At 39.9% G+C, this 26441-nt stretch overlaps 1 protein-coding gene across 3 annotated transcripts in view; it reads left to right on the forward strand.

Annotated features, from left to right (window-relative positions):
• Window positions 1-26441, forward strand: part of ITCH (itchy E3 ubiquitin protein ligase) — a 58914-nt gene continuing 32473 nt past the window's right edge. Inside the window, exons 1-2 of one of the 3 annotated variants that reach the window (XM_040608401.1) lie at window positions 1-94; window positions 24075-24165. In XM_040608401.1, coding sequence (XP_040464335.1) covers window positions 24096-24165 — 70 coding nt within the window. In that variant the 5' untranslated portion in view covers window positions 1-94; window positions 24075-24095. Of the gene's footprint in view, window positions 95-810; window positions 835-20530; window positions 21178-24074; window positions 24166-26441 lie in introns of those variants that run through there. The other 2 variants (XM_040608404.1, XM_040608405.1) reach the window with 2 other exon arrangements.

A 26441-nucleotide genomic window follows, 5' to 3' on the forward strand; every position in this document is an offset into this window, starting at 1 on the left:
CCTCCCGACTTTGTAAAGTCGCTGCCTCAGGTTGGGCTGGGACCGGCTGCCATCTTGGCCGAGGGACGGGGGAGCTGCTACGCCGCCGTGCCCGGTAAGGGGAGCGGGGGTCCGCGCGGCGGGCGGGACGGTGGGGCCGGGGCGCGGCGGGGCGGTGGGGCGCCGCACGGCGGCTCTGGCGCTGCCCGGGGCTCCGCGCGGCCGTGGCGCGGCGGCGGGGGCAGCGAAGCGCGGGGACCCCGGCGGGCGCAGGCCTGGTGGCTGGTGGGGCTCCTCGCCCCCGGGGGGGCTTCGCCGAGGGCGGTCTTCCCCGCTGCGCTGCCTCCCCGGGCCCCGGCGGGGGCAGCTCCGGGGCCGGGCTGGGACGGCAGAATCGTTCCTTCCCCGCGGGACGGGGCGGCGGTCCCGGGACCCCGGCGCTGCGCCTCCGGGGCTGCTCGGCCCCGCTCGGCCCCGCCGCCCGTTCTCCGGCGCTGCCGGCGGGTGCTGCGGAGCCCCTGCGCCTGCCCGGGCCCTGCGCCCCCGGCTCCGGCTCCCTGTCCTAGGGCTGCCCGGCAGCGCCGGCTGCCCCGCCCCGGCCGGACCCCGCGCCCCTCCCGGTGGTTCCCCGCCCCGAGCCCCCGCCCGAGGCTTTGCTCCCCGCAGCCGCGGCGCAGCCCCCTGCCCAGCTCCGGCGTCGCTCCCCCGCGGAGCGTGGGGCCCCGGCCTGGGGTCGCCCCCGGGCGCGGTGGCTGCTGCAGCCGCTCCCCGAGCGGTCGCTGCCTTCGCCCCGCCGGGGCACGGCCGTGCCTTGGAGTAACGTTTCCCGGCGGTAACGCGTGCCTGGAGCAGGAGGTTTGTGCCGAGCTGTTCCCTCCCGTAAACACGGCAGAATGGCAATGCTGGTGCCACCGGCTTATTTTGGAAACACGGACAAGTTCTAGCTGTTAACCCTCCCGCTCCCAAACCGGGTGGCTTTGACCTTGTGTGGCGATATTATCCAGATAACAGCAGAAGAAGGTGTTTGAGGGAGCCTTTATGTCGTTAGCTCTGGTATCCAAAATTTCAGCTTGTTTTAGTAGCTATAGTTGACGATGGGAAATTGACAAGGACTTCAGATCTGTGATGCAGAGGGGAAGGCAGGTGTAGCACTTGGGATGTCTGCTGTCATTCGCATGGCATCCTTTACCCTTGAAGCTTTGGAAAATATCCCCAGCAAAACTTAGAGCTGAAGTCAGAAACTAGGGTATTTTAGACCATTTTCCCCAATATATTATTGCTTATTTTGGTGCGTTTCTCATTGTTGTGTTTTGTCTACCTGCTGCCCTGCCACTTGTGCTTTTCAAAGAGAAAAGGGGAAATGCAGACTGATTTTTGTAAGGCGACAGTCCGTGTCAAGAGAATGACAGTAGATCCAGCTATTGCTTGCTTGTATTTACCTGAATAAAAGGCACATGAACTGCTGCCTGTCTTCAGTTCTGAGGACTTTAATATTCAAAAAGACATCTTGTTTGAAAAAGGAGATTTAAATTATTTTTTTCTCCTCTTATAGCGGAAGTCCAAGGCAGTTCTAATTTAATCACAGTTACATTGCTCATTGCTACAGCTGTTTAAATCAGAACTTGGTCTAGTGTGCATCCTTAATTGTGGTTTGGCTGACAGTTTTGATCACCATGCTGAATGCATTCACCTCCAAGTGATCATTGGAATAAGGCAGCATTCTGATCCAAAGGCAGATCCAAAGTGAATCTTCCTGTCTTTAAAACAAAGAACTGATACAGTACATGTGAAAGGTGACGTTGCAGTGGAAAATAACTGAGACTTCCGAGTGCTAACTTTGAAAGCTTCTCACAGATTAAACAGTTATTTTTGGGCCTAAGAGAGATTGAGAGAAGATTATTTATATGAATTTATTAGTTAAGTAGCATCACCTTGTTTTCTTCCCTCAGTTTTATCTCCCTTCTTAGAGTCCTGTTTCTTCTGTGGTGAAGCAGAGCTGAGATAGGAAGTTGTCTTGTTTCTTTGTTTCCAAGTTTCAAAATATTTTGGTGAAGTTGACTACAAAATAAATAAACTAATAGGAAGACAAGTGGTAGGTGTTTCTCTTGTAGAGTTTAAATGAATTATTGTTTCTAAGAAAGCTTGACTTTGGACTGCTTGAAAAATGTTTCATGAGAAATTTACTCTTTTGGGTTTTTTTCTATTTTACAGCATATGCAATAGATAAGTCTCTTTTTAACAGCATCAGTTGATGACAGCATCAAAACAAATATCTTTTATAAGTTTAAGCTGTTTAAAGGAAATGGTAAACATACTCAGCTCTAGTGAAGTGCTTTTATGTTGCAGCAAAACCATTTTGATTTTCTACTTAAAAGCCAGGAAAAGAGTCTATAGGGTTAGAGGAGAAGAAAAAACCCTTGCAGATGGTAGTGGTAAAGCTTCTGGGAATGCTGTCAGTGATGCTGTTTAGTTTTAAGCCTTTCTGTTTGGCTACCCAGTTATGTTCATGTAATGCTCAAATTTTTTGTCAGTCTGCTGTACCTGCATGTAATTGAAGGAACTACTTTGTGCCCTTACACCTAAAGAAAGTGAAGACGTTTGCATAATCTAGAGGAGAGTATTTGCCTCGGTTGCTTACTGTAACCGTACTTTGCCCAGCTATAGAAGCACTTTGAAGTGTGTGTTCACCTCAGAAGAGGAAGTAGACGAGCCATGATTATAGTCTACCTTGGGAGTATTCTGTTTTTCTAGATACTTTTTACTGTCTCATAAATTTAGTATTTTTAAAGGTTTTAGGCAATCCTTCTTGGGCTAGGTTTGACTGTTACCTGAGGTAATTCTGTGTCTGCATTTTGGAGAGGGACAGATAGTTTTTCTTCTTCATTCCTCTCATCTGAAGAATAAAGCAGTAAGGACTTGAGCATTTTCTGTGACTGACACCCAGGTTTTACTGTAGTGCAGAGTTTAAGGATCTTCTTCAGAAGAACCACAACTTACACTTAATAAAAAGTATCATAATAAACTGTGAAAGAGCATTTTGAAGAACCCAAGGCCCTGTTTCATATGACCAGCTCTTAAGTTATGCCTGGAATTTCTACTTCTACTATACTGGGCCATAGAACAAACTTCTTGGTAAATCATCAAAGGCAGATATATTTTTTTCCCCTTCTGAGGAAACACAATACTGGATCTTGTTACGCTGGTTATCCAAATAGTTTTTTAAAACTTGGCAGTATGCTTATATGCTGTGCTTTTTTTTTTTTTAAAAAAAAAAAAAAAGTTTTGTTACAGTGCTCCCATTTAGAAACTGATGATGCCTGCCTTCCACCCACCTGCCTGAGCTATTCTGAACTGCGCTGCTAGGAGAGGCCGATTGTCTCAGTGATGAACGGAGCTAGTTACATGTTTGCATTTAGAGCACTGATTTTGAAGTTCAGAACTTAAATCCAAATGGTGGTGGTGTTGAGCAGAAAAGGCCTGTTTTCTTCAGGTGGACTGTTAAAGTTTTATTATGTGGAACCCTGTTTTTAAGCAATAAACGGGGAAAGCTAGGTGACACGTTTTACCTGAAATGTGCCAATCTCGGATTTTTTATTGGTAGGTTGTGATACAGAAATGGAGCTTTCAAGAAGAGGGTGTTAATATCAACCTCAATAAAATGTGTGTGCTTTCTGTTTTCTGTTCTTTCTAGGTCTAGTTTTTTGTCACTGGTAGCCTTTAGACATACTTTTTGTCTCTTAGTATTAGCTAGATACCTGGTAATCTTTGAAGTTTAATACTAAGGAAAAGAAAGATCAGTTAAAGTTTAAATCAATCTGGAATAGAAAAAGACATAGTAAAGACAGGTCTGTAATCCAATTCTGATTTATTCATTAATTAATCAAATGGATAGCCATTTGTAGTGAAATATCCATCAATAATACAACATTTGTGACTGGAAGCATGTTCATTTACGTAAAAAGAAAGTGGGCTCTTTGATTCCTTCAGTTTCACATGATTGCGATGGAACTTTTGCCTGTGCAAGTCATTCATAAGTGGTTACTGCCCTTTTTAGCTTTGCATCGTCCAATACAGTAAAAAAAGCTAAGGAAGACTAGATGCTGAGCAAGTTGAAGAGCACGTATTGAGACAGAGTGAATCGTCCTAATTTTTAGCACACTTTTTGGTATCTTTCCCTAGTGCCTGCTCCTATCCACATTGCTAGCTGTCTTTTAATAATATATTAATAATCATTAGACAGTTAGAGTAGTCGGAAAACTACATTTTTATTTCTTCACTTCTGGTTTCATAAACATTTGAGTAGATTAAGATCTGTTGCTCCAAATACTGCGTTTGTACTTTTCTGACGCCTTAATTTTTGCTCTACCCATGCCATGAGCTGTTCTTTTCATGATTTATTTGCAAAGCAGAAGCAGCTAGATGGAGTGAGTTCATTCTTTATGAGGATTCCTTCAACTTTTAAAGATTTTTTTTTTTTTACTTTTGCTTGTTGGAGCCTGAATTAATTGACCTGTGGATCACTCTGATTAATTTTTCTTCATTGAGAAGTGCGTGTGTGCCCTTGTGTGTGTATGTGTGTATTTCCTACTGCTGTGAATATATTGTTTCAGAGGCTAGGTAAAAAAAAAAAGTTATGATTAATATACAAAAATATCTAAAAGTTGATAATGTGTTTGGTCTAATCTTTAACAAGGCTTGCAAACTTCTGTGAAAGTGATGAGCTGTGCCTTTTCACTAGATTTTACTTGAACACCTTTTCCTAACTGTTCAAGTCAAGACCCCTGGTCAACGGCACCTCTGAAATCCTCTGAATAAAGGAAGCGAGAAAAAAGGAAATACAGGAGCTTAGGAGATAAAATGTAACAGTGTAACACTGCCTTGTTTTTTGTATAAGGATGGCAAGTCAGCTTCTATTCTTGGATGTATGGGATTCAGCCAGTGCATGTGTTGTCAGCAAAGATGCGGTCTTAAAAGCAGATTCTTATTCCAGCTGTTTGAAGGGGAATAATGTGTATAATGATAACAGGAAAGAGGAGGGAAATGCTGAGAGTTTAGGAAAACACACTGACCACCTTATTCTACTTCAAAAAAATTTCTAAATAAACTAAATAGCTATCACCTCTGTTTTCAGAAGTTTTTTACATTGTGTAATAACACTTGCCACACGTACCATTTCTAATTCCATTTAGAACTGTTCACCATCTAAAGATGCAGAGGAAAACTTACGTTCAGTGGGCAGTACTTCTGCAGACAATTGGCATGCTCTATTTTGTGCTTGTTAAATTGAATTTACCGGTAAGACCTTAGAATGTCTTTTTTGTCTTTTGTAAATGCAGCATGTGCTGTATATTAGATTGACCAATTTACAGCGCGATGCTACGTTTGTTAAACATTTGCCTGAACCAGATCTAGTTCAGGTCAATGAATAAGCTATCACAAGGCAACCGTGTTCTTGTTGTTCTTATTGTGCACCCGTTGAATCCGTGTATTTAACCCCTGTTCTGAAATCTCGTTTGGGCAGGTGGGTTTGCTCTGTGTGGAAACCTGTTGACATTGCTGGTGGTTATTTAGGTATTCTCAGGGGTTTAAATGTTTCAAATGTAGTCCTTTGAGGTGTGGCATATCAATACTTTTTTTTCCCCCTTCCTTCCTACCCCTCGTCAGGCCCTCAGAACTACAAGACCTTTATGGCATTAGTGACAATTGGAGTTATTAAAGCAAAAGATAACATTTAAGAAGGTCTTGTTTTCCTCTGGGATGTGTATGCTTGAACAAAATAGTACTGTTGTAATGGTGATGTTAGAGGTGAAAATGCTTTCAGATGAACGTAAACAAAGTTCAGCTGTGAACTTTGCAATGAACCATATGTTTGAGTGTAGAAGATACCAGTGAAATGAAATTCCCTGTTAAGGGTGGATGATGCAGGAATTGAGAGGGGAGGGACTTTGTAGACAGTAATGACAGCGATAGGATTTATTATGAGAGAAAGCCTGTGCCACAGCTGGGATTTCTCTGCTTTTTGGAATTTCACTTCCGATTTTTAAAATAGTAAACTGTATTTTCTGTTTCTGCCTTCATGACTTCATTATGCGTTACAAACTACATAAAAAAGGGTCTGATCAAAATTTAGAAGAACAGTTGTTGAAACTCCTCATGTGACTTAGACTCAGGGTTTATATCTTGAAGAATGCTTTGCTGGTTAAGGTCATTACATAGTATTACAACCCTATGGGCCTATACTTTTACTCCAGTACGTGAGTACCTTTTGGTTTGCCACAATCCAGGGACAGGTAAGCCGTGAAGGGGTGTATGTATGGTGTAAAAACTGCTCACACAGAGTTACACTCCTTGCATAGAATACTTTGCCAGGGCATGCAATGTATGCCTATTTTGTTAAAAAAAAACCCCAACATATATATTGTTTTGCAGTTATCAGGGGCCCTAGGCTTTTTTTCCCCTGAAGATTTACTGCATTTAACCAAGTCATCGGATGTCAATTTAGCACTAGAATTGGCACAAAGACAGGGGAGGACTGTGTGACTGCGGGGAGTGTGAGGGGAAGATGGGGCTGCTCCTTCAGCAATATCAAGCTGCCAGAGCAGAACTCACCATCTGCGCTCCCCTGATAGCTGCAACAACTGTACCACTGTCACTCTTGTTGTACACTTATCTCTGGCTTATCGTCAAGTTTTAGTTTGAGACAGTTCTAAGCTTCATCAAGACCTGTGGGTTTTAAGTTGTATCCTTGCAGCATGGCAGTTCCCTTGAACTTGAAGGATGCAATTAATGTTTGTTGTTAGCAGATAATCCTGATGTTTTTTTAAATGTGCAATTGTCAATTCTTCATATAGAAGATCTAGGCTGTAAAGACTGAAACTTTAATTCAGGATTTTAATTTATTACTACTGTTGGAAGTCTTGGGTAACCCAGGATTTCAGAAGTCTACTTTACCTTCTGATAAAGGGAAAAAGGGTTTTAGGGCAGCCCCACAAAAAACAAGTTAAAGAAAAGCACTGAGAATATAGGAATAGCGGTGCAGTTCTAAGCCGTCTTTTTCCTGTAGTTTCTGTTTTATTTTTCAGAGAGACGTGAGCTGGAATGTAGCAAGCAGTTGGATTTCGCAGGGTTGGGATGGTTATGTTGTCCATTCCTGGCTATGCTTTCATGTTGCCATCTGGTCACTTACAAAAGATTCCTAGGAAGCAGGTAATGGACTTCTGTTGCAATTAGAAAACATGAAGGTGGTTCCTCTGGAACTCAAGATTTAGCTTGCAGCAGTTTGCAGTTTTTAAAAAAAGTGACCCATAGTAGACTTTTAGATACCTCTGTGTTTACTTAATCTCTCTCTTTTTTTTACCAGAAATTCTCATCTCTGTTACGTCTTTCGGTTTTGTGTGCTTTAATTTAGTAATGCATAATTTAGGTTGGAAGGATGCAGCCTTTATTTCTGGCTGGCATTGAATTTAGCACACAGGAATATTACTTCATTTGGTGAAGATGCTAGATTTCTAGTTCTAGTTTCTTTGATTGCTTGTAATGCTTACAGGTATTCAGAGCAGCAGCTTATTTTTCTTATGGGGCAATGTATGTACATCTTGGTAATGTAAGTTAACTCTAAGTCAATGTAAGTTAAGTAAGAATTTCAGTGCATTGACAACAGTAGTTCTTGTTCTTACAGCTAAGTCAAAGTTAATCAAGAGGAACTGTGTTTTATAACATCTAATCTGCTAAAGCAAATACAGGCAGCAAGTGACAAAGAACTTTCTATTTCAAGAGATTTCAAATAATCAGCCAATTTCAGATTTGTAGTTGTCATGGGTAGTAGAGAACGACTCACAGTTTCTTTGATGAGCCTTGCCAGGTTGAATTGCAGATTTGTGCAGTCTGTTTTGATCTGGTTTGTTGCTCAGGTACCTACAGTGACAACCTGTTTAGCAAGATAGTTTTTGTCAGGGGATATCATTTACTGGAAACTTTCTACTCATACCTCCATGGCCCATTTTATCAGTGATCTTGGGAGCAAAGAAGTGGAGGTGTATCTGGAGCTCTCTTCATTGTTACACCCCCAGAAGGTGTAACAATGAGGTACCTCTGTACACGTGTGAACATCCATCAGTGCCACTGAACACTCTTAAAACAAGGTGTGTTGTGTGCTGTACAGTTCTGTACAGAATATACTAAAGAATCATGTTTAGGTTAATGTAGATACATTTTTCAGAAGCATAATAAAGCTGGTATCTGCTAGATTTGAGTCCTCCAGGTGACAGGATCTGGTTTTGGTTCTGGGACTGCTAGTAAGCAACAGCCTTTCAAGGGGCTACTTTTAAAAACATTCTTCAAAACAACTGTAATAGTGGCTGAAGTTGTCATACTTGGTAATGAATACAGGTAATAGCGTAATTTAATGGTCAAGCTCTATGTTTTTTTTCCATTCCTCCCAGACTTAGAAACTTCATGTAGGTTTGTTTGAATAAGGGTGTGTGTGAACCATCGGTAATGAAATGTAGTGCTGAGAATGGCATGGGGAAATGCGTGGGAGCAAGCACTGAGCTGTAAACAAGAACTAATGGCTGGAGATTACGACATCCTCTGTAGATGCTGTCCTCTGTTAATAACTGAATATGTAACTGCTTCTGAAGTGACTTATTTAAAAGCTGCAAGGTGGATGGTGAAACAGGAGGTGGTGGCCTTGTATTGTGCTTTACTGTGAGAGTTTATAATACAGAGATTGTTTCTTATTGACACTTCAAAAGTAATGCCTTTGAAATACATTTAAATATAGCTGTAATACAAACCCAGTCATTTTCTTCTGATGCCAAATCACAAAACAAGCAGTCAAATTAAAGATCAAGTGGTTCTCCAACGTATCTACTAATATCAGTGTTTTATCTCTCTTCCCATGAGCATCAAATTAAGTTCTGCAGTTTCCGAAATTTGCTCATGAAGGTTAATGATTTCTGCCTCTTTAATTGGAAAATAGCATAAAACACTAATCTGAACTGTGATGCTATGTGGTTATTTTTGTAATAATGAGATAGGGGAGCTAAATGTATGCATTGGGAACTGTGAAATGAGCGAAGGTTCATGGATGTGTTAAAAGAATAAGGCTGAAGTGGTAGAACAGGACATTGATGTGAATTTGTCAGTTTGCCATGCAGCTAGATGATGCCTCCACGGTCACATTAGCTGTATATGTCATTGGGATTTTTGGCAGCATAATTTTTATTTTGTTTTAGTATCATAGGTTAAACTCCATTGCCGTTCTTGCCCTCTGAGGTTTGGATTAATTTGTTTAGATACCTAGGAGAAACTTCTAGAAACTGTTAAGAGGATCAGCATCCTTTAAGTGACTCTCTAGCCCAAATTTGTCACACATGGAAAATTTTTCATGTAAAATAGAGTAATTGGTTTGAAAGTATTTCAAAGATTGGGACAGAGGCTTTATACATGCATGGGAGAGATATGAAGCAACATATGGGTAACTGTCCAGATTTGCTCTGGAAAGTTATCATATGAGTTAAAAGGAAGGAAATTATTAAAGGTATGAACAGCTAAACACCAGCCAATAGCGAAGTAAAATGTCATTTTGAATGAACATGATATTCAATGACTTCCCTATTTCTGATTTTACATAAATAATGAAGGGATGGATACACAGGTTCCAAGGCAGTGATGTGTGAATGTGTTATGAGATTTCTTATCAAGGCAAAAGAAAATTAAAATAAGCTAGGAAAGCAGTGTGCATATGAAGTGTACAGTAGCACTCTTTCTGTTTGGGCAGTTGAACTCTGCCTTGATTTTTGCATGTTTCTCAATATCATGTTACCTGATGGTCATTAATTGAAGCTAGCTAACGCTTTGGTATGTATGGTCTTGAACATATTGTTGAAGAAGGACTCAAGCTGCATTGCTTTGCTCTTTATAGTAGAGAGCAGCAATAAGGGAAATAGTTTTCGAAAGCGAGAAAAAATGTATAGACTTGTGCGTTGGATTTTAGTACAGGACTTGGGAAAAGCTGTAGAAATTAAACATGACACTCAAGATAAAGATGATTGAACCTGAAGGAGGTGCATGTTGACCTGTGCAGTCTGTGCCTCTCTATTCAAACTAGTAAAACTTAAGCTGTAATCAATAACTGGGCACTGAAAGCAAACCTCAGTTTGGAAAAAAAAAAAGCAGCATATAACAAACTTGATAGAGGTTTCTTTAGAGGAAGAATCTGCTACAAGACCAAGACCTAAAGAGAGTAAGAGGAAGAACAGGCCAGGTACAATGGGAATTATTGAGTTTGTTTTAGGGAAGTCAAAGAATCACAGAATAATTGAGGTTAGAAGGGACTTCTGGACATTGGTCCAAATCCATCTGCTCAAAGCAAGGCCAGTTCGAGCAGTCAGTAACATGTTCAGTTGGGTTTGGAATATCTCTGAGGATGGCAACTTAACCCTTCTTGGCAAGCTTCTCCACTGTTCAACCACCTCACAGTAAAATAGATAAATCTCCTGGTTTTAAGTGGAATTTCCTGAATTTTAATTTGTGCCCATTGCCTATCACTGAGCACTGCTGGAGACAGTCTGGCTTCATCTTTTTTAACCCTTTATACCTCCCTTAGGTATTTATACGCCCTGATAAGATCCTACCAAGTGTTCTCTTTTCCAGGCGTAACAATTTTTGTTCTCTCAGCCTCTCCCCATGTGTCTTGTTCCAATCACTTTATAGTTGGTATGGCCCTTTGCTGGTGCCGCTCCAGTATGTCTATGTCATGCTTGTTTTAGGAAGCCCAAAACTAGACACACTAGTACATCATATGTGGTCTCACTGCTGCAGGGAAGGACCACCTTCCTCATCCTGCTAGTAATGCTTTTCTAATGGAGCCCAGGATGCTTGCAAAACTCCCCCTCCTCCCAAGGAAGCGTTACTAGTTTGTGTTCTGCAAAGTTGCTTTCTGTACAGCTGCCCCCCAGCCTTTGCTGGTGCGTAGGTTTAGTCCTGCCCAGGTGCAGAACTTTGCACTTCCCTTTGTGGCACTTTTGTTTCATTAGCATATTTGCTGAGACTGAGCTTGGTCCCATTGTCCAGGTCATAACTGAAGAAGTTAAACAGTACTGGCCAAGTATGCACCCCTGGGGTACAGCACTTGTGACTGGCATCTAACTGGACCGTATACCACTGATCACAACCGCAGCTCAGCCGGGTTTTCCATCCACGCCACAGTCCTCGATGTGGCCCATACCTCATAGTCTTGTCTATGAGGATGATGTAGGGGACAGTGTCAAAGATGACCAGCTGTCCTCTCAGCTACCAAGTTGTCAAAGAAAGCTGTCAGGTTGGTCAAGCATGATTTCCCCTTCATAATCAGTGCTGACTGATCAAAATCAGGTTTTTTAGAACTGTTAGATTTGCCCTCCAGTTTTAGTAAAGCAGTTTGATTTATGGTTTGCATGAAGTCCTGAAAGAAGTAAATTATCTTGATTGTGAGAAATCTCTTACGAAATGACAGCTGGCTTGTAATTGAACTTGATTGGAAGGTGACTGCTTAGGGTAGAAGAGGCAGTTGTCTTTGGAGCTCACCTGTTTCATTTTATTTGCTGTATTTCTCCATATTATTGCAGTTATCAAGAGGAATAAAATTTCTAAGGAACACATCTTTAGGTAACTTTGTATTTTAACTTTCATGTTAAATAAATTTTGTTTCTCTTGATGTGTTTTAGTAGCAGTATGGCAAGGATATGTGAAAGGCTTGAAATGCTAAGAATGTAAAGCATTTGCACATTTATGCATTAGGAAAACAGGATGTGTGTTTGTGTAAAACCACAGAGCCACTCTACTTTGTTGTTATTGTATCTGGAAACTTGAATATATATATTGAGATACCTTTATTACAACTTGTATGTTGCTACTAGTTTACTGTACTGAACTTTTCTGAGACACTGAGCAGTTTGGTCTGACTTTGAAGTTGGCCCTGTTTTGGGAGGGTGTTGGACAAGACAACCTCCAGAGGTCCTTTCCAGCCAACATTGTTGTGTGGTTCTATTAAAAAAAAAAAAAAACCAAAAACAAACAAACCTGCAAAACAGCAGTTGGGAGGAAATTAGAAAGTAATTCATAGAAGTGTGTTCTCATTTCAAGATACACTTGTTTCCTCACATGCTCTTTCCAGCAACACATTTTCATTGGTTATTTTCAGGTCAGTTTTAGCTAGTGAGGGGTTTTTTTAAATGCACAGCATAGGTAGGGGAAAACAAAAATATACATAGGAAGGTTCTGAGAGACAGAATATAAATGCTGCTTGACAGTTGTTTGGACTGTGTTCGGATATGTCTGAGAGTAAAACCAAGCAAACTTTTCTCATAGTGTGTGAAATGTTTCACAAGGCTTTGTGCTATGACTGTAAAGTCAGTGACTGTTCTATTTGTTTTGTTTCCCTGTCCTTAATTTTCTGGGCAGTTCGTAACAGGCAAAATTTAATATTTTTACAATGTATTTTTATTTTTTCAAGTTTTGTTTCTGTGTTTTATGTGAAATAACGTCTAATCCTTCAATATCTTTGTTTTAAATATGGAAATGTCAATTTCTTTTTTTTCCTAACTATCTCTACTAACCTCTTGCATTTCAGGAAAACTGTTAAAACTGCAAAAAGATGGGTGGTGATTTGAAATATCCAGACAATCATCACTTAATAGATTACAAGTAAGAAAATCGCTTAAAGGGAGAAAAAGTAACTTGCTATTTTGACTTCATATTTTTGTTCTGGGTGATCACATTAAGATTATTTAATTTCCCTAATTAAAAATTGAATAACATGAATAAGTAACTTGTGGATTTGTGTGACCATGTCTTCTTACTACTGTGTCATGTAGATAAAGCCGCGCTAAGTGGAGGCCTCCAAATAATTTCTTTCCTTCCCCCTCCCATAGCAACAGGCAGGAAGAGACTTTGGGTAAAGTTCTTTAAAAATCGCCTTTTCATGCTTTCATGGCAAGGTCTAAAATAACCTGTGGCTAACACCAACAGTAATATTTGACTGAGATACTCAAGACTGGGATTTTTGCCTTGTAGGAACCTCTTAGTCTCAGAGCCAGCTGAAGCGTAAATGTAGCTGTAGGGCTAAATGAGATTTTTTGGGGCAGACAGAACAAAAAATATGGCTGCTTTTGGTAACTCTGTTTTGTAATTACCTTGGAATTCTCTTCAGTGTTTCTCTGTGCTCAAAGTTGTCCTTTGTGATAAAATCTGAGTAGTGTCGAGAAAATCTCCAAATTACAGAACAAATGCCTGTATTTCTGCAGTTAGGATACAGTCTTACTTAGATAAATGGTACCAAGGCTGCATGCTAGAGAATATTGTGTTTATGAAACAGCTGCGATTCAAAGTAAACACTGAATGTTTCCAGATACCTGCTCAGCTTCCTCTTAGTGCAGTTTCAGTGGCTGCTAGTAACTGTCTGGCTGCACTATCTGCTTTTCCCTTGAGAAATTTCTTTTCCAAGGTTACCACTGGAAAATGTTGCTTATGCTTTCTAGGTACGTTCTTTTTAGAAACCTGGGAATAAAACAATATTGGTTCTTGAAAGTTAAATATAAAAGGGGTTTCTGCCCATTAGGGCTTTGTCAATACATGTCTGTTGATTACGTTGCTTCGGTCTTTGTAGCTGTCTTCTCTTCCTCTCAGAGGAAAAATGTCCTTGAAGTTGGAGCACAAATTACTGTTTTGTTTAACCTGTATTTCCACAAAAGTCTATATAGGACATGGTTCACAGTGTGAGGAAATGGAAGAATTAATCTGTGATTAATTTCTACAAGATACGAGAGTTCTAATTGCTAGAACTTGATGCCTTTTTGTCAGAGATCTATAATAACAGTCGAACAGTCCTAATAGCAGGAATTGTGCAAGGTCAGAGGAACTTTGGTATTTGCAGGTGCTCAAAGGATATTTCCCTATGAAAGAATATTGCTCTTTCTGAGAAGCTGGATCACTATATAGGCAGTCATCCCCAGCTCTGGTACCTTCACCTCTTCAGGGCGTAAACTCTCTGATCATAATACTGTCAGCTCATAATTTTCAGATCGTGAGTTTAATTTGTACATTGGAAGCTGAACTTCCATTAAACCATCCTAAAATAGACGTGATGCGACTGAAATGTGATGGTCACAGTAGCTCAGTGAGATGGGTTAAATACATTATTGGAGAGATGCTACCAGCATCGCTGATGGTCTGGGCTTTGGCCAGCGGTGGGTCTGTTTTGGAGCTGGCTCTGCCCAACATGGGTGCAGCCTGTGGTCTCTTCTCACAGTGGCCACCCCTGCGGCTGCCCTGCCACTAAACCCTTGCCATGTAAATCCAATACAACCACCTACTATGGAGACAGGTTTGGGGCTAAATTTGATTAGTTGTCTTTGATAAGTAAAAATATTCTTTACTCACACCTTAGGGTTTTGTTAGTCCACCAAGAAAAGGCAACCAACAGTGATTTTAAAATCTTGACCTATAGGGTAAGCTTCCAGAAGAGGGGGCCTAGGAAAATAGTTTTGCCCATCGTGAAATGGATAGAAGAGCACAAACCCTTACAAACAAATTTACTTTGCAAGTGTATTGTCAGCCCATGATAACACCTGGGTACTTTCAGCCATAAAAAATAGGCTTGAATATCTGGTTTCTTGATTTGTCTTGCTTTGCAAGTAGCAAGGTAACTGCTTACCTTCCAGGTGACAGGTTGTAACGTTGTTCCAGTTGTGCACTACCACCGAAACACTTCCTGAAACCTCATCACAGAAGTATTAAGATGAAACAGTTCTGAGTCAATGCAGGATTGTGTTGAAACTATACTATTACAAAATATCTTTTAAAAACAGTTTTAAAAGCCAAAATTAATTTCTAAAAGCAGTGGTTTGTAAAATGCAGGAGTTAATCCAGTTAATGTCCAGTTAATACCAGTAAGTCCAGCAATTTAAGAATCTGTTTAAGTTTGTGGTAGTTACAGTGATGCCGGTTTTACTGTCTTCTTGGTCTTTCTAGTACCAGTTTAATTCTCTCTACAGTGGGTTAGTGTGCGTGCCAATTTCAGTATATCCTGTTTTCCAACGGGGGTGTTTAAGAACCAGCCATTTAAAGTATTACTCTATTTCAAAGTTTACAGCAGTGAACCGGTTTTAGCTTAGTGGTTTGCATATATGAATTGTCCTCTTTGAAATGGATTGTACCATGAGAAGGAAATGGCTAAAATAAAAATAACTATCTCTTTGTTTTCACAAACGGTTTTAATTATCTCTTGCAGCTCTGCAGTAGCTTTTCTTGCCAGGCTTTTTGGAATCAAGCAAAAAGCATATGATGTTCGTGTATACTTCTGTCTTTTTTCCCCTCTTTGAGTATTTCTTAGAAGTTAGTAAAAGCTAACATCCTTTTAGTTGGGAAGAAAATTCATTGGCGAGTTAGCTGAGTTGGTGGCAAAGCCTGTTTTGTCCCTTTTGTCCTGCCTGCCACAGTGTTAGTCTTAAGAACAGCTTGTGGTTGAGGAATTACTGATGTACTACTGAAAGGGGGAAAAAACCCTGTCAAATTACATGCTTTTTTTCCTTTGAATTTTGTATATTGCAGTACTGTTTCTGTACTGTCTTTTTTCCAATTCTTTTATTCATTATCAAATACTATATGTAGAAAAAAGTAATATGAAATATTTCTGCTGAGGTGCAGGTTATACAAGCAGGCTTCTTGGTGCGTAGAAATGCTAATGAATGAATTCTCTATAATTTTGATGTGAGTCTTCAGTTTGGCAGGCCTGAAGACATAGTTTAATTTGGATTGCAAGCAGTGTTGTTGGAAGCATTTTTCTCTGCAGTTGAAGTTGATGGACCAGTTTTTCTAATCTGTGCAGTTTGTATAAGGAGCACTGGTGATCCCTAGTATTGACATAAAAGCTACAGTGTGAATATCACTGGGTGTCTGCCCCCAACGTTTCCGGAGTCACTCTTTCCTTGGGTGATCTCTTTGTCTTGATAGTCAGATTAAATGTTTTTCAGATTTTCCAGCTTAGATACTTTGGATTCAGAAGAGTTCCCGTGTTCATTTTATGTTCTCTTTTTTAAGTGATAGATGTTTAGGAAAAACAAGGAATCGGTGCTGAGGATTACTGTTGCATAAATAATTATCTGAGTGTTTTTAGCAGAGTGTTTAAGGCTATTAGCCTGTAGTTCCATAGTCATTGCTACTGTAATTTTAAATCTGTTTGTGACGCAGAATAGAGCCGTGGTTTGATCCTGCTGTAGGCTGTCAATATGGTGTCACTGACTGTCATTCATGTTGTGTCTGAGGTTGTAGGAAATTATTATAACAAAACTCAGTGTGAGGCTTTACAGGAAGAGAATGTAGTATTTACTTTTAAAGTCTCAAATTAATTTTACCCACTCACACTCATTCTCTCATACATTTTACTTACTCTTTCTCTCACACTCGTGTACTCACAAGCGCTGGGATGTTTTTGCATGGTGAGCTGGTATAGCCAGTGTCTTTCATGTGCAACATGGAGGAAGGAACTAATGGTATCTGTCAGCTGTTGATCGTGCCACAGGTTCCTTTTAGTGACAGCTACTACTTTATAGATGATTATTTTATATCCTTTGGGAGTCAAGACTTGTTTTATATTTATCCTTTGCTTTAGAATGTGGCTTACTCCAGCCTCCATAAATCTGAAGCGAAGGCTAATGCTGGTTGCTTTTTCCTTATTTGGATTATCCATATCTTTATAGCTGCAGTATGTTTTCCTGTTGGGCTAACAGGAAAAGGAATGACGTATGTGATGTGATGTAACCCTCTTGGCACTCCTCTTTAAAGCACAGGCTCTTTCGCTGGCCGTCTGTGCCATAGTCTTATCAGAGTGAAGACATCCTGGTCTTGACACAAACACTCCTCAGTTTTATTGTTGCAAGAAGTGTCCTTTGTTATCAATAAAAGCCATTCTTTTAACCTTTGTTTTGCTGGTTTTTTCTGATTTATACACACATTTTTCTATTCCCTCTTTGTTCATACCAATCTTAACATCTCTATTATGATTCTCTACAAGGTATGCTTACTTGTAGCAGAAGAACATCCGATTGAAAAATTCAGGATGGTAGCTATCTAGAATAGATTCAGATAATCTCACTTGTAAAATATATTTAGACATGTTGATTTAAAGGAGATTTAACTCCTGACTCTGATATGCCACTGTGTTTTGAAAGGGTGTGGAGATGATAGTCTGTAAGCAGACATTAACAGGGAAGTGGTTCCTGTGCTGAGCCAAAAGTAAAATGAATCTTGCATATTGTATACAGGAATTAGATAGGGGAAAGCTTAAAATACATGGGAAAACTTAAAGTACATGTTCTTAAGATAACGTAGTGGATAAAGTTTTGATATCGATGTCAAGAATGCCTCATTAGTAAGTCCATAGTAGAGAAAGGACAGAAGTTGGGCACCTCTTCTGTGTTTCATGCGTTACATATCTTGCATTTCCCTCATTGCAGCCTCTGAAGGTCATGCCACTTGGATTGTTTCCCAAACTGATTAAATTGTATTTCCCACAAATATATTTTTAGCAAGTATATTGAATTGGCACAGATGTTGTCTTTGAGCTTGCATCTCACTCTTCTGGGGAGAGCTGCCTGTACATTAGCTTTGTAAATAGTTAAACTGAGCGTAGGTAGCAAAAGGGAGGTGTGCCTATGGTGCTGGCTCCTGCCTGGGGGAGCACAGCTGGTGGTGACAGTGGGGATGTGACAGCAACAGCACAGTAATTCAGCCTAGAGGCTGGGTTTGTACCCGGTATGCACTGTATTTCACATTCGTTCAAAAACAGTTTAGGCATCTGGATTTTAAATTTCAACATATGTATTATGGCAGAGACTACTTTGGTTTTACTGCATTTTCAGGAAAGAGGTGTAGTGGTGCTCACATGCGGTAATGGCCAAGGGAGCTAAGCTGCATTCTGCTGTTAAAACCCTCTTTGTTTCCATTCCTTATATAAATATCCCTTGGTGCAAACGTCATAATTGCTTCCCTTTCCAATGTGGACGCAACACTCTTACAATCTTTTAATCTATTCTTTTCTTCCTGGTTGATTACTCAGCAGTTTGTTTCTTTCTGTATGTCTTATTACTTGTTTGGGCAAAACTGACCATGTCCTTAGAACTTATTTTAGAGAAAAAGACAAAAATATGAAACAATAAAACCAGCTTTGTCAAACCACTTTTTACTTTAAAGATGAAACTTGAACAGGTAAAGTAACTGCAAATTTGCTAAACAAGTAAGTTGCCAAACTAGCTGTCTCTGCCTAGGCTTACTCGGTAATTATATCTTAACATTTAAGAGAAAATAACTTTAATGTGCATGCCTTCAATTAAAAAGAGGCTTCAGTGCTTTGGGGGAGGGAGAGAAAGCATTTGTATTTAATTTCTCACACACAAGAAAGTGCAGTATTAAGGTAAACAGGTGACTTTGAACTTGCAAATATCTAATCTCTTTATTGTCTAACTAGCATACTTGTTGGTTAAAAATAATTAACTGTTGTAAAGGGGACATGTAACATCTCACAGGCAGTTTTTTAGACAAAACTTTGTGTTTTGTACACTTTTTCCAGAAGTCTGTATTCCTGTGTTACACACAGTGAGGTTTTCAAAACCATTGTTAAAATTACTAGGTATGTTAAAGAAATTTTTTCACTATACAATTTCTTTTTTTTTACTTTATTATTGAAATGGCAAATACACTCTGAATTGGTACACCTGTGAAGAGCAGTTTAGCCTGTTCTTAAAATTAATTAGTAAACATAAGGCTTATAGCAGCCAACAATATGCAATTATTTCAGTAGTTTTTAAATTATAAAGAGCATGTGCCAACATATTTTCAAAGCTATGTCCGTATAATATACAGTCACAGGATTTCATTCTGACCTAGATGTCTTCTGTTCTTTCAAATAACTATGAAACAAAATTACCTTTTTCGATAAGTCAGTACTTTAACAGATTAATAACATCACTGAATAAAGTCACACCATAAGTTAAATTGGTCTGACGCTCTGAAAGTCTCTCAAGCCTTTGATAACATTTTTCTTCTGTTTTTACTCCCTGATTTTGTGGGGTAAGAAGGTCCTTCCCACATCTGCCTTTTGCTTTAACCAAGAAATGCTCAAAGCTGCTTTTCTCCCTATTCTTTCTCATGATTTCTTAAAAGAAAAATAAGTGAGACTCCTTCCTTTCTGCATTCCTTTTTCTGAAGGTGTTTGTAGCATTTGGGCTGCGCTCCTCTAGAATTTATTCTTTCTTCCCCACCACACTGGCAAAAAAAAGATAATCTGGTGATGAAGCTTGCTGTCTTGGATCAAAGTGCTGCTGAAGATGATGACATTTGGCCGAACAGCATCAGGTTGTGCCGTAGGGGAGATTCTGAGAAGGCACTCCAGTTAGAGGGGGAAAGGACCAAATCCCAAAAGGATGCGTGGACTGTTTCCTACTGTGAGGCAGACTTATTTGAAGCAATGTTTGTTCAAACCTGCCGGAGTACAAACAATGGCATGTGCAGTTATGAAGCTGAGCGTAATGTATCTAATAATCTATACATTATGGTAGCATGTTATAAAAACAAACAAAGATACCTGGGAATAGGTATGCAGCTACCAAAGAAATTCAGCCAAGCATTTGAATGGTTTATTTTTAATTACAACAATATAATAATTCTTTATTATTCTATATTATATCTTTTTATATGCCAAATAATTTGTCTTGTTAATTTCTAAGAAAATTATACTTAGGTGATTGTGCTCTGAGTGTCTGTTACACTGCTCTGCTCTCTCTGTCACAGCTTTCAAACCTTTCAACTAATGTTCTTAAATTTCAGATTCTTACAGGTTTCTTGGGAGTGGGGAGCAGCATCTGAGGGGGAAAAACTGCAATATAAGCTTACTATAATTTAAAACAAAACTAGAACAAAAAAAAACCCAAACGAAAACAAACCAAATCTCTTAAGTATTTATGAAGATGTGTGTAATTTTCTACTGCAAGTAAAAAACCTTGAGTATGCATTCTCAGTTGTTTGGAATGACAATTTCTACTTGTGGAAGTACTTGTTACATTACAATGAATTTATAAAGCAGACATATCTAGTTTATAATGATTTATCAAGTTATATTTTTGTTCATTAAATGATTATTTGTAACATAGTTTGAAAGCAATCGTTATATTCCGTACTACTGACAAGGGGTCTAAGGGTCTAGAACAGTTACAATGCTTGTTGGTGTTCACACATGATGGTCTCGTCAAATCTAGTCACTGACAGAACTGCTTAAGACATTTGCTTTTCACAGAATCTTAAATATTGTTTCTATTGTAATAAAACTAAATGGAAATATTTTATTTATGATTGAAGAGTGTATGTTGTCCTATTTTGTGATTAAGTTTATAAGTAGCCCTAGGCAGGCTTTGAGTTGAAATCATATGCAGTGTTACCATTAAGAATAGCTGTGAATATAGCAGCTTCTAACCAAACAAATTTAATTTGTATGTGTATTTTGTATAAACAAAGAAGAGTTAAATGCTAAAAATTAATTTTAAATACAGAAATTGGCTGGATGTGTGAGACTTACGGGGTTATTATCTTCTGCAATATCTTTGTACTTCTTCAAAGTCTAATTCATTAATCATCATGATTTGTTATTGGCTAATTAATGTATTTTAGGCTTCTTTCCTAGGAAAATGAAGTGTATATAATTCCGGCTGCCAGTCCTGCTCTACTCTTTGTCCTCTTTTGCTGTGTATTGCACTACAAACTTTCTTAATTGCTAATACATTCCAGCTAAAAATTGATGGAGACAGAGATATCAAAGTTGATTAAATTTCTGAGTTAAGAAAAACCTGGATGGAGTATATACATGCATGGTAGGGAAGAGACTTAAATTAGCACGCAGCTGAGAGAAAAGCTGCAGCATGAGTTCAGTGATTATTCCTTGCTGGATGCCTGGCATGGAACCAGCTACTCTGCTTGCTGAGTGTTTCAGCTGGCAGTTAAGGAGAGCAGAAGAGGCATTGGAGTTGAGGTATTTGAAAATATGGGGAGAGAAATAGAGCTATTGCAGTGCAGGGCACAGGTAGATTGCTTCTTCATCCTCTTTCCTGGTTAACCAATGGAGCTTGCTTTAATTGAAGAGCCTCTGGATTTTAGCAAGCGTGCAATAAAGTAAGACTCTTCAGTTTTATTATTTAAAAATACTTAGCAACTTTATGGCAGCTGAGAGAACTAAACAATGTGCAATGTAGTTTCTTAGAAGTATTGGGAGGCAGTAGAAATTTTACTTAGCTAGTTAGTGAAAACTATGTCTCACTACATACACACTCGCACATATGTGTGCAGGACAGTAATTTCAATTGTGATTAAGGTGCTTGATTTTTTTTCTGCATATTCTTAATGAAAGTAAACATAAAATTGTAGTAATGGATGTATTTTGCACACTTAGAAATGAAGGTTAGCTTTAACGTGCTTCTGAGTGTTGTATGCTGTATATGCTTATTGTATGACAGTGGAAAATTACCACCTTCAGTAATTGCATTTGTATTGTGTGCAGTGTTATTTCTCCAGGTAGAAAATAGCAGCTCTTCTGTAAATGCAAACTCTTGTAGGCTATCCAGTATATGTCTGTATTGGTCTAGATGCTATTAAACTGCCTTCTTAAAGCATAAAGGATACCTTGTGAGTTTGGTAGAACTAATCACAGAATCAAAATAAAGGATTGTCCTCGGAGTCTTCTAAATTTAGACTACTTTTGAAATATTTATGTTAAAATGTTTTCACTCTAGCAGGATTTGTGTGATCCATACCTGGAATCTAGTAATTAACAGTACTGAACTCCACTAATAACACTATATACTATTTTTAAGCAAGTCATTACTACCTTCTTTAGTGGTGTCATATTCTGCAGTAGTTAACACTAGCATCAGAAAGCTGTAGGATGCAAGAACTGCCTGTTTTACCACTTTCAAAGTATCTGTGGAATTACAAATTTCATAGTAATTGTCACAGTATACAGACTTTTGCTTCAGGTTGCAGCCTCTAAAAAGAAAGTTGCAATGTTCAGATCCAGTCTCTTTTTATGAATTCTCTTTTCCATGGCGTGTGGAGGATAGGATTTGCGCTTGTCTAGGCAGCTCGTGGTGTTGTCAGTAGGTAAAATCGTATGTTTAGCCTTTTATACTCAAGATACAGGTATCGGCAGCTTAAGCTAATGTGTTATTTCCTTATTGGAAATAATGTTGTGTGCAGAAGATGACCTGAGAGCTGGCAGGTGATATCTGATGTGCTTTGGGATTCGGATTGGGTGGCTGCCCAGGGCCATGCGGCAGTGGGTGGGAGATGGGCGCGTGCAGATCAGCTAACCCGCCGGCCAGGGCGGCCGAGCCTTGGCCGATGGGAGCCCAGGGAGAGAGAGGTCAGACAGGTGGGAGGCTCAATGGTTGTGACCGCAGAAGACAGTGAGGAAATGGCACAAAGAAGGGAACACGGGATGAAAGGGATGCGGTAAGTAGTCAGGAGGTTGTATCCAGCAAGTAATTTGGAGTCTTCATTAACACATTAATTTCCCAGTGGGTAATCTGCTGTAGAGGTTTCTATCTAATGTAGCTGGTAAGGGGTGTTGGGCTGAAAACGTGTTTCAAAAATGAGGAGACAAGGATATCTGGATATTTCCAAAGCGATGCCCAGTTTTAATATAATAGCACACTCTTTCATTTTTGACTGTTAATATTGAAGCTAAATGATGCATATTGTCCACTTTCACTCCCCTGCCTCCCAAAACCAAATACTGAATTAAATACAGTTCCAAGAGTAGCTGGAATACCTGCTTGCTTTGGTATTGGGAGATCAGGCTAGCACAGGTGTAAGTATTGGGGTGTGGTAAGAGGGAAGATTGGGCTATAAATTAAGGTTGTCTTACCCTCTTTCAGAAGTGATGTATTTCCTCTTCTAGTTCAGTGGTTTGTAGAATTACAGCCGCGGTCTGTAGACTTGATCTGATCAAGTGTCCTGGTTAACCCCAGCCAGAAACCCAGGCCCACCCAGCTGCTCGCTCACTGCCCCCTCGGTTGGATGGGGGCAGAATCAGAAGAGTAAAAGTGACAAAACTCATAGGCTGAGATAAAGACAGTTTAATAAAAGCTGTGCACACAAGCCAGGCCCGGCAAGGCGCTCATTCTGCACTGCCCGTCGCGGGGCGGTGCTCAGCCACCCCGGGACAGCCGGGCTCCATCCTGTGTAACGGGGACCTGGGGGACCAGCGGCGTCACTCCGAGTGTCCCCCCAGTTTATGCGCTGTGTGATGCCACATGGTTGGGGTGTCCCGGGGGTCAGTGGGGGGCAGCTGTCCCGGCCGTGCCCCCTCCCAGCTCCTTGTGCCCCCAGCCTGCTGGCTGTGGGGTGGGCGAGGGGCAGCAAAGCCCTTGGCTCTGTGTGAGCTCTGCTCAGCCGCGAGGAAAACGCCCCCCGCTCTCAGCGCTGTTCTCAGCACAATTCCAAATCACAGCCCATCCCGGCTGCTACGAGGAAAATTAACTCAGCCAGAACCAGCACATCAAGTGAAAATAAAAGATGTACAGAAGCAAGTTTCTCTACGTTTGAAGTTCACTTTTTAATTTATTAGTTCATTTTCAGTCTTTTTTTCTGTACCTGTGGATTGTGGTGTGGTTTTGTTGTTGTGTTTTTTGGTTTTTTTTATAAACCAACTAATACTTAACATGGGAAGATAAAGTTGTTGCCCAGGACTTAGGACATCGGGATAGGCAGATATTTTCAGGTGTAAGAGGTACAGCAAACTGTGGTGTTAGTGTATCATTCACTCTCAGTTAATTGGCAAATTGAAGGGACAAAATCAAAAGACATCTTTTGCCTAGGACATGAGTATTGACAGAACATGTAATTGTAGAGACTAAGCCCTTTGTAAACCATTTTCTGGGAAATGGAAAGGAAACAAAGAAAAGAAGTGTGGTGGGTTTGTTTGCAGTATAATGTATCTACATGTCAAAAAACAGATGATTTAACTTTTGGGTGTCTGAGGATTCAAATGTTTACATTGTCTCTTCATCCAGATTCAAGATCCAGCCCATATTATGGCTGGCAGTGGGTCCAGATCAGGACCATCCAGTGGCTTTTCCATGAAATCACAGCTTCAAATCACTGGTAAGCATTTTGAAAGGTTATATCTTTTCTGGTTAGAAATGTAAGTGTTTTTCGCAAAATTCAATGGAAGTTGCAAGTGTGTTGCATTTCAGGAAGTTTTGAGTTATACAAAACCCAAGAGAAGTCTCACAATAAATTTGATGGTGTTATGCCATCATTATTTGGCAGAAATATAGCTATTTTATTCACAATTTTAGATAAAATGCATTTTGTCATGATACATTTTTGTCTAAAAAGAGGAAGGAATAGTTCTTTTTGAATGCCGTTAAGTAAATTGCACAGAACAGTCCTCTTTGAAATGTAATATTGTATTATGATACTGCTTTCAGTTACTAACACTTGACACAAATCTAACACTTTCTCCTAACATTAGTTTTACACCTCAAGCAAAGTGAATCTGAACTGCTGTTCATTAAATTTTATTTATTGCTTATATATTTATTTATAAATTGCTTCTCCTTTGTTCCATATTTTTTTATGGCCACCATTGTAAAGTAGTTTTATTAAAAGTGTTGGAGAGAGAATATTACTGTAATTGGGCACTTGTAGATTGCATAGGAATGCATTGACACTACGTGCTTTGCTTTTTGTAGTGCCCCACCAACAGGGCAGCTGTTGAAACAGTTACCAAGGTTTACTCGCTTTTGCTGTCTGACAATTTTTACTGCAGCATAAGAGCTGGTGCCTGGGCATGGGGGATCTGTGGATGTGTGCAGGTCTATGTTTAGAAAGACCAAGGGTAAATTTTGCACCCTTAGTGTGAAAGATCTGCGGGTATATGCAGAAGTTCCACAAAGCTGGTACGGTGGAGGTGAAAAGAGTTGTCAAAAATAGACGGGAAAGCCTTAGACTAGAGAGGAATTACAGAGGAATAAGTTACACTGGCTCTAGCTATCACACTGAGCTCACAAGCTTGTTTTTTCTCAGTGGGCCATAAGACTAAGAGAAATATTGGAAAGAATAATTGAAGGGGCTTGGAAGGAGGTACATCCTCCCCACAGCTACAGAGAACAGAGCTAAGGGTTGAAGTGGTGACTGCTGTCTGAGGCTCGCTCTGTGCAGGGCCTGTGGCTCACATCGAGAAGGTGAAATTGTAGAAATGTCTCAGTGTTTAGAATTGAGATTATTAAGATACTTGAATGGTTCTTGATTTCTTTACAAGTTCGGTCACAGCCTGCATGTAAATGATTTCTGTGCAAGCAGGCATTACTTTTTTGTGGGCATTTCTGTAAACAGCACCCCCCAACTGCCCTATCCTTGCCACCCTGATCTGCTGTCTTCGTTACTTCTGAATTAACTTCCAGGTTGTCTGAGTAAGTAACCTTGGAAATAGGTACAAGACTGCAAATTTGTGCTGCCTCAAAGTGGGTCTTGATGCCTTTGAGGCGATTAGTGATATTGAGGCATGAGATGCTGTAGTATACAAGTACTAGAGACGTGAAGGGAAGGGGATTTTTTGTTTGTTATTATTAAAATTAGCATTAGGTAACTGAAGTTAATTTCTGTAAGATGTCTGTAACGTAGAGAGAAAGAGTTTCCCTTGGAAGCAGTTCAGAGCAGTTTATACTAAGCTACTTCTCTAAATCTCTAAAGGAGCATAGACTATAAAGGGAATCTAGGTAGATTAGCCATATGGGCTTGAATTAGTCTTTTTAAAGATGTAGTGCAGCTGAGGTGAGTGACAAAACCACAGGAGACAAAGTTGTTATTTGTTAGAACAGAGTGGAGTTCACTGGCCAATTGGAAATGATAATATCTTTGTCTTAAGTACTGCTTTGTAGTGTAGTGTTGCCAAGGGATCCAAGAACACTTCTAATCCAAGAGTCAAATGTTGGAGGCAGGCTCGTGCATGCTGCTTTGGCTAAACAGAGGCAACATAGCCATGGTGTTTGGGACACGAGCAGTGCAGCTGATGGTGAATGGTCAAAAAACAAAAAAATGACAACCCCCCCCCCCCCCAAAACCAACAAAAAAACCCAAACCAAAACCCAAAACAAAACATATCCACCCATCCGCCCAAATTAAAGCTCTGGAGCTGCAAGTCCTGTTCAGGTTTTGTTCTTTCTAGAACAGTAAGTAGTTATTGAACTCAGAATTTGCCTTTAGTTGGCTTTTCTGTAAGTTTGCTTTGATACAGAAAACTTACACAAAGTGCTTTTTTATGTTCTTTTCACCAGCAGTGGTAGCAATTTTCCATGATTCCTTATATGAGACAGATCATGTTTTCAGCTTTTTAACAAGCAAGTGTAATAAACTCCAGGAATTCTCTTGGCTGG

The sequence above is a fragment of the Falco naumanni genome, chromosome 10 (assembly GCF_017639655.2).
Source record: "Falco naumanni isolate bFalNau1 chromosome 10, bFalNau1.pat, whole genome shotgun sequence".
NCBI classification, from domain to species: Eukaryota; Metazoa; Chordata; class Aves; order Falconiformes; family Falconidae; genus Falco; species Falco naumanni.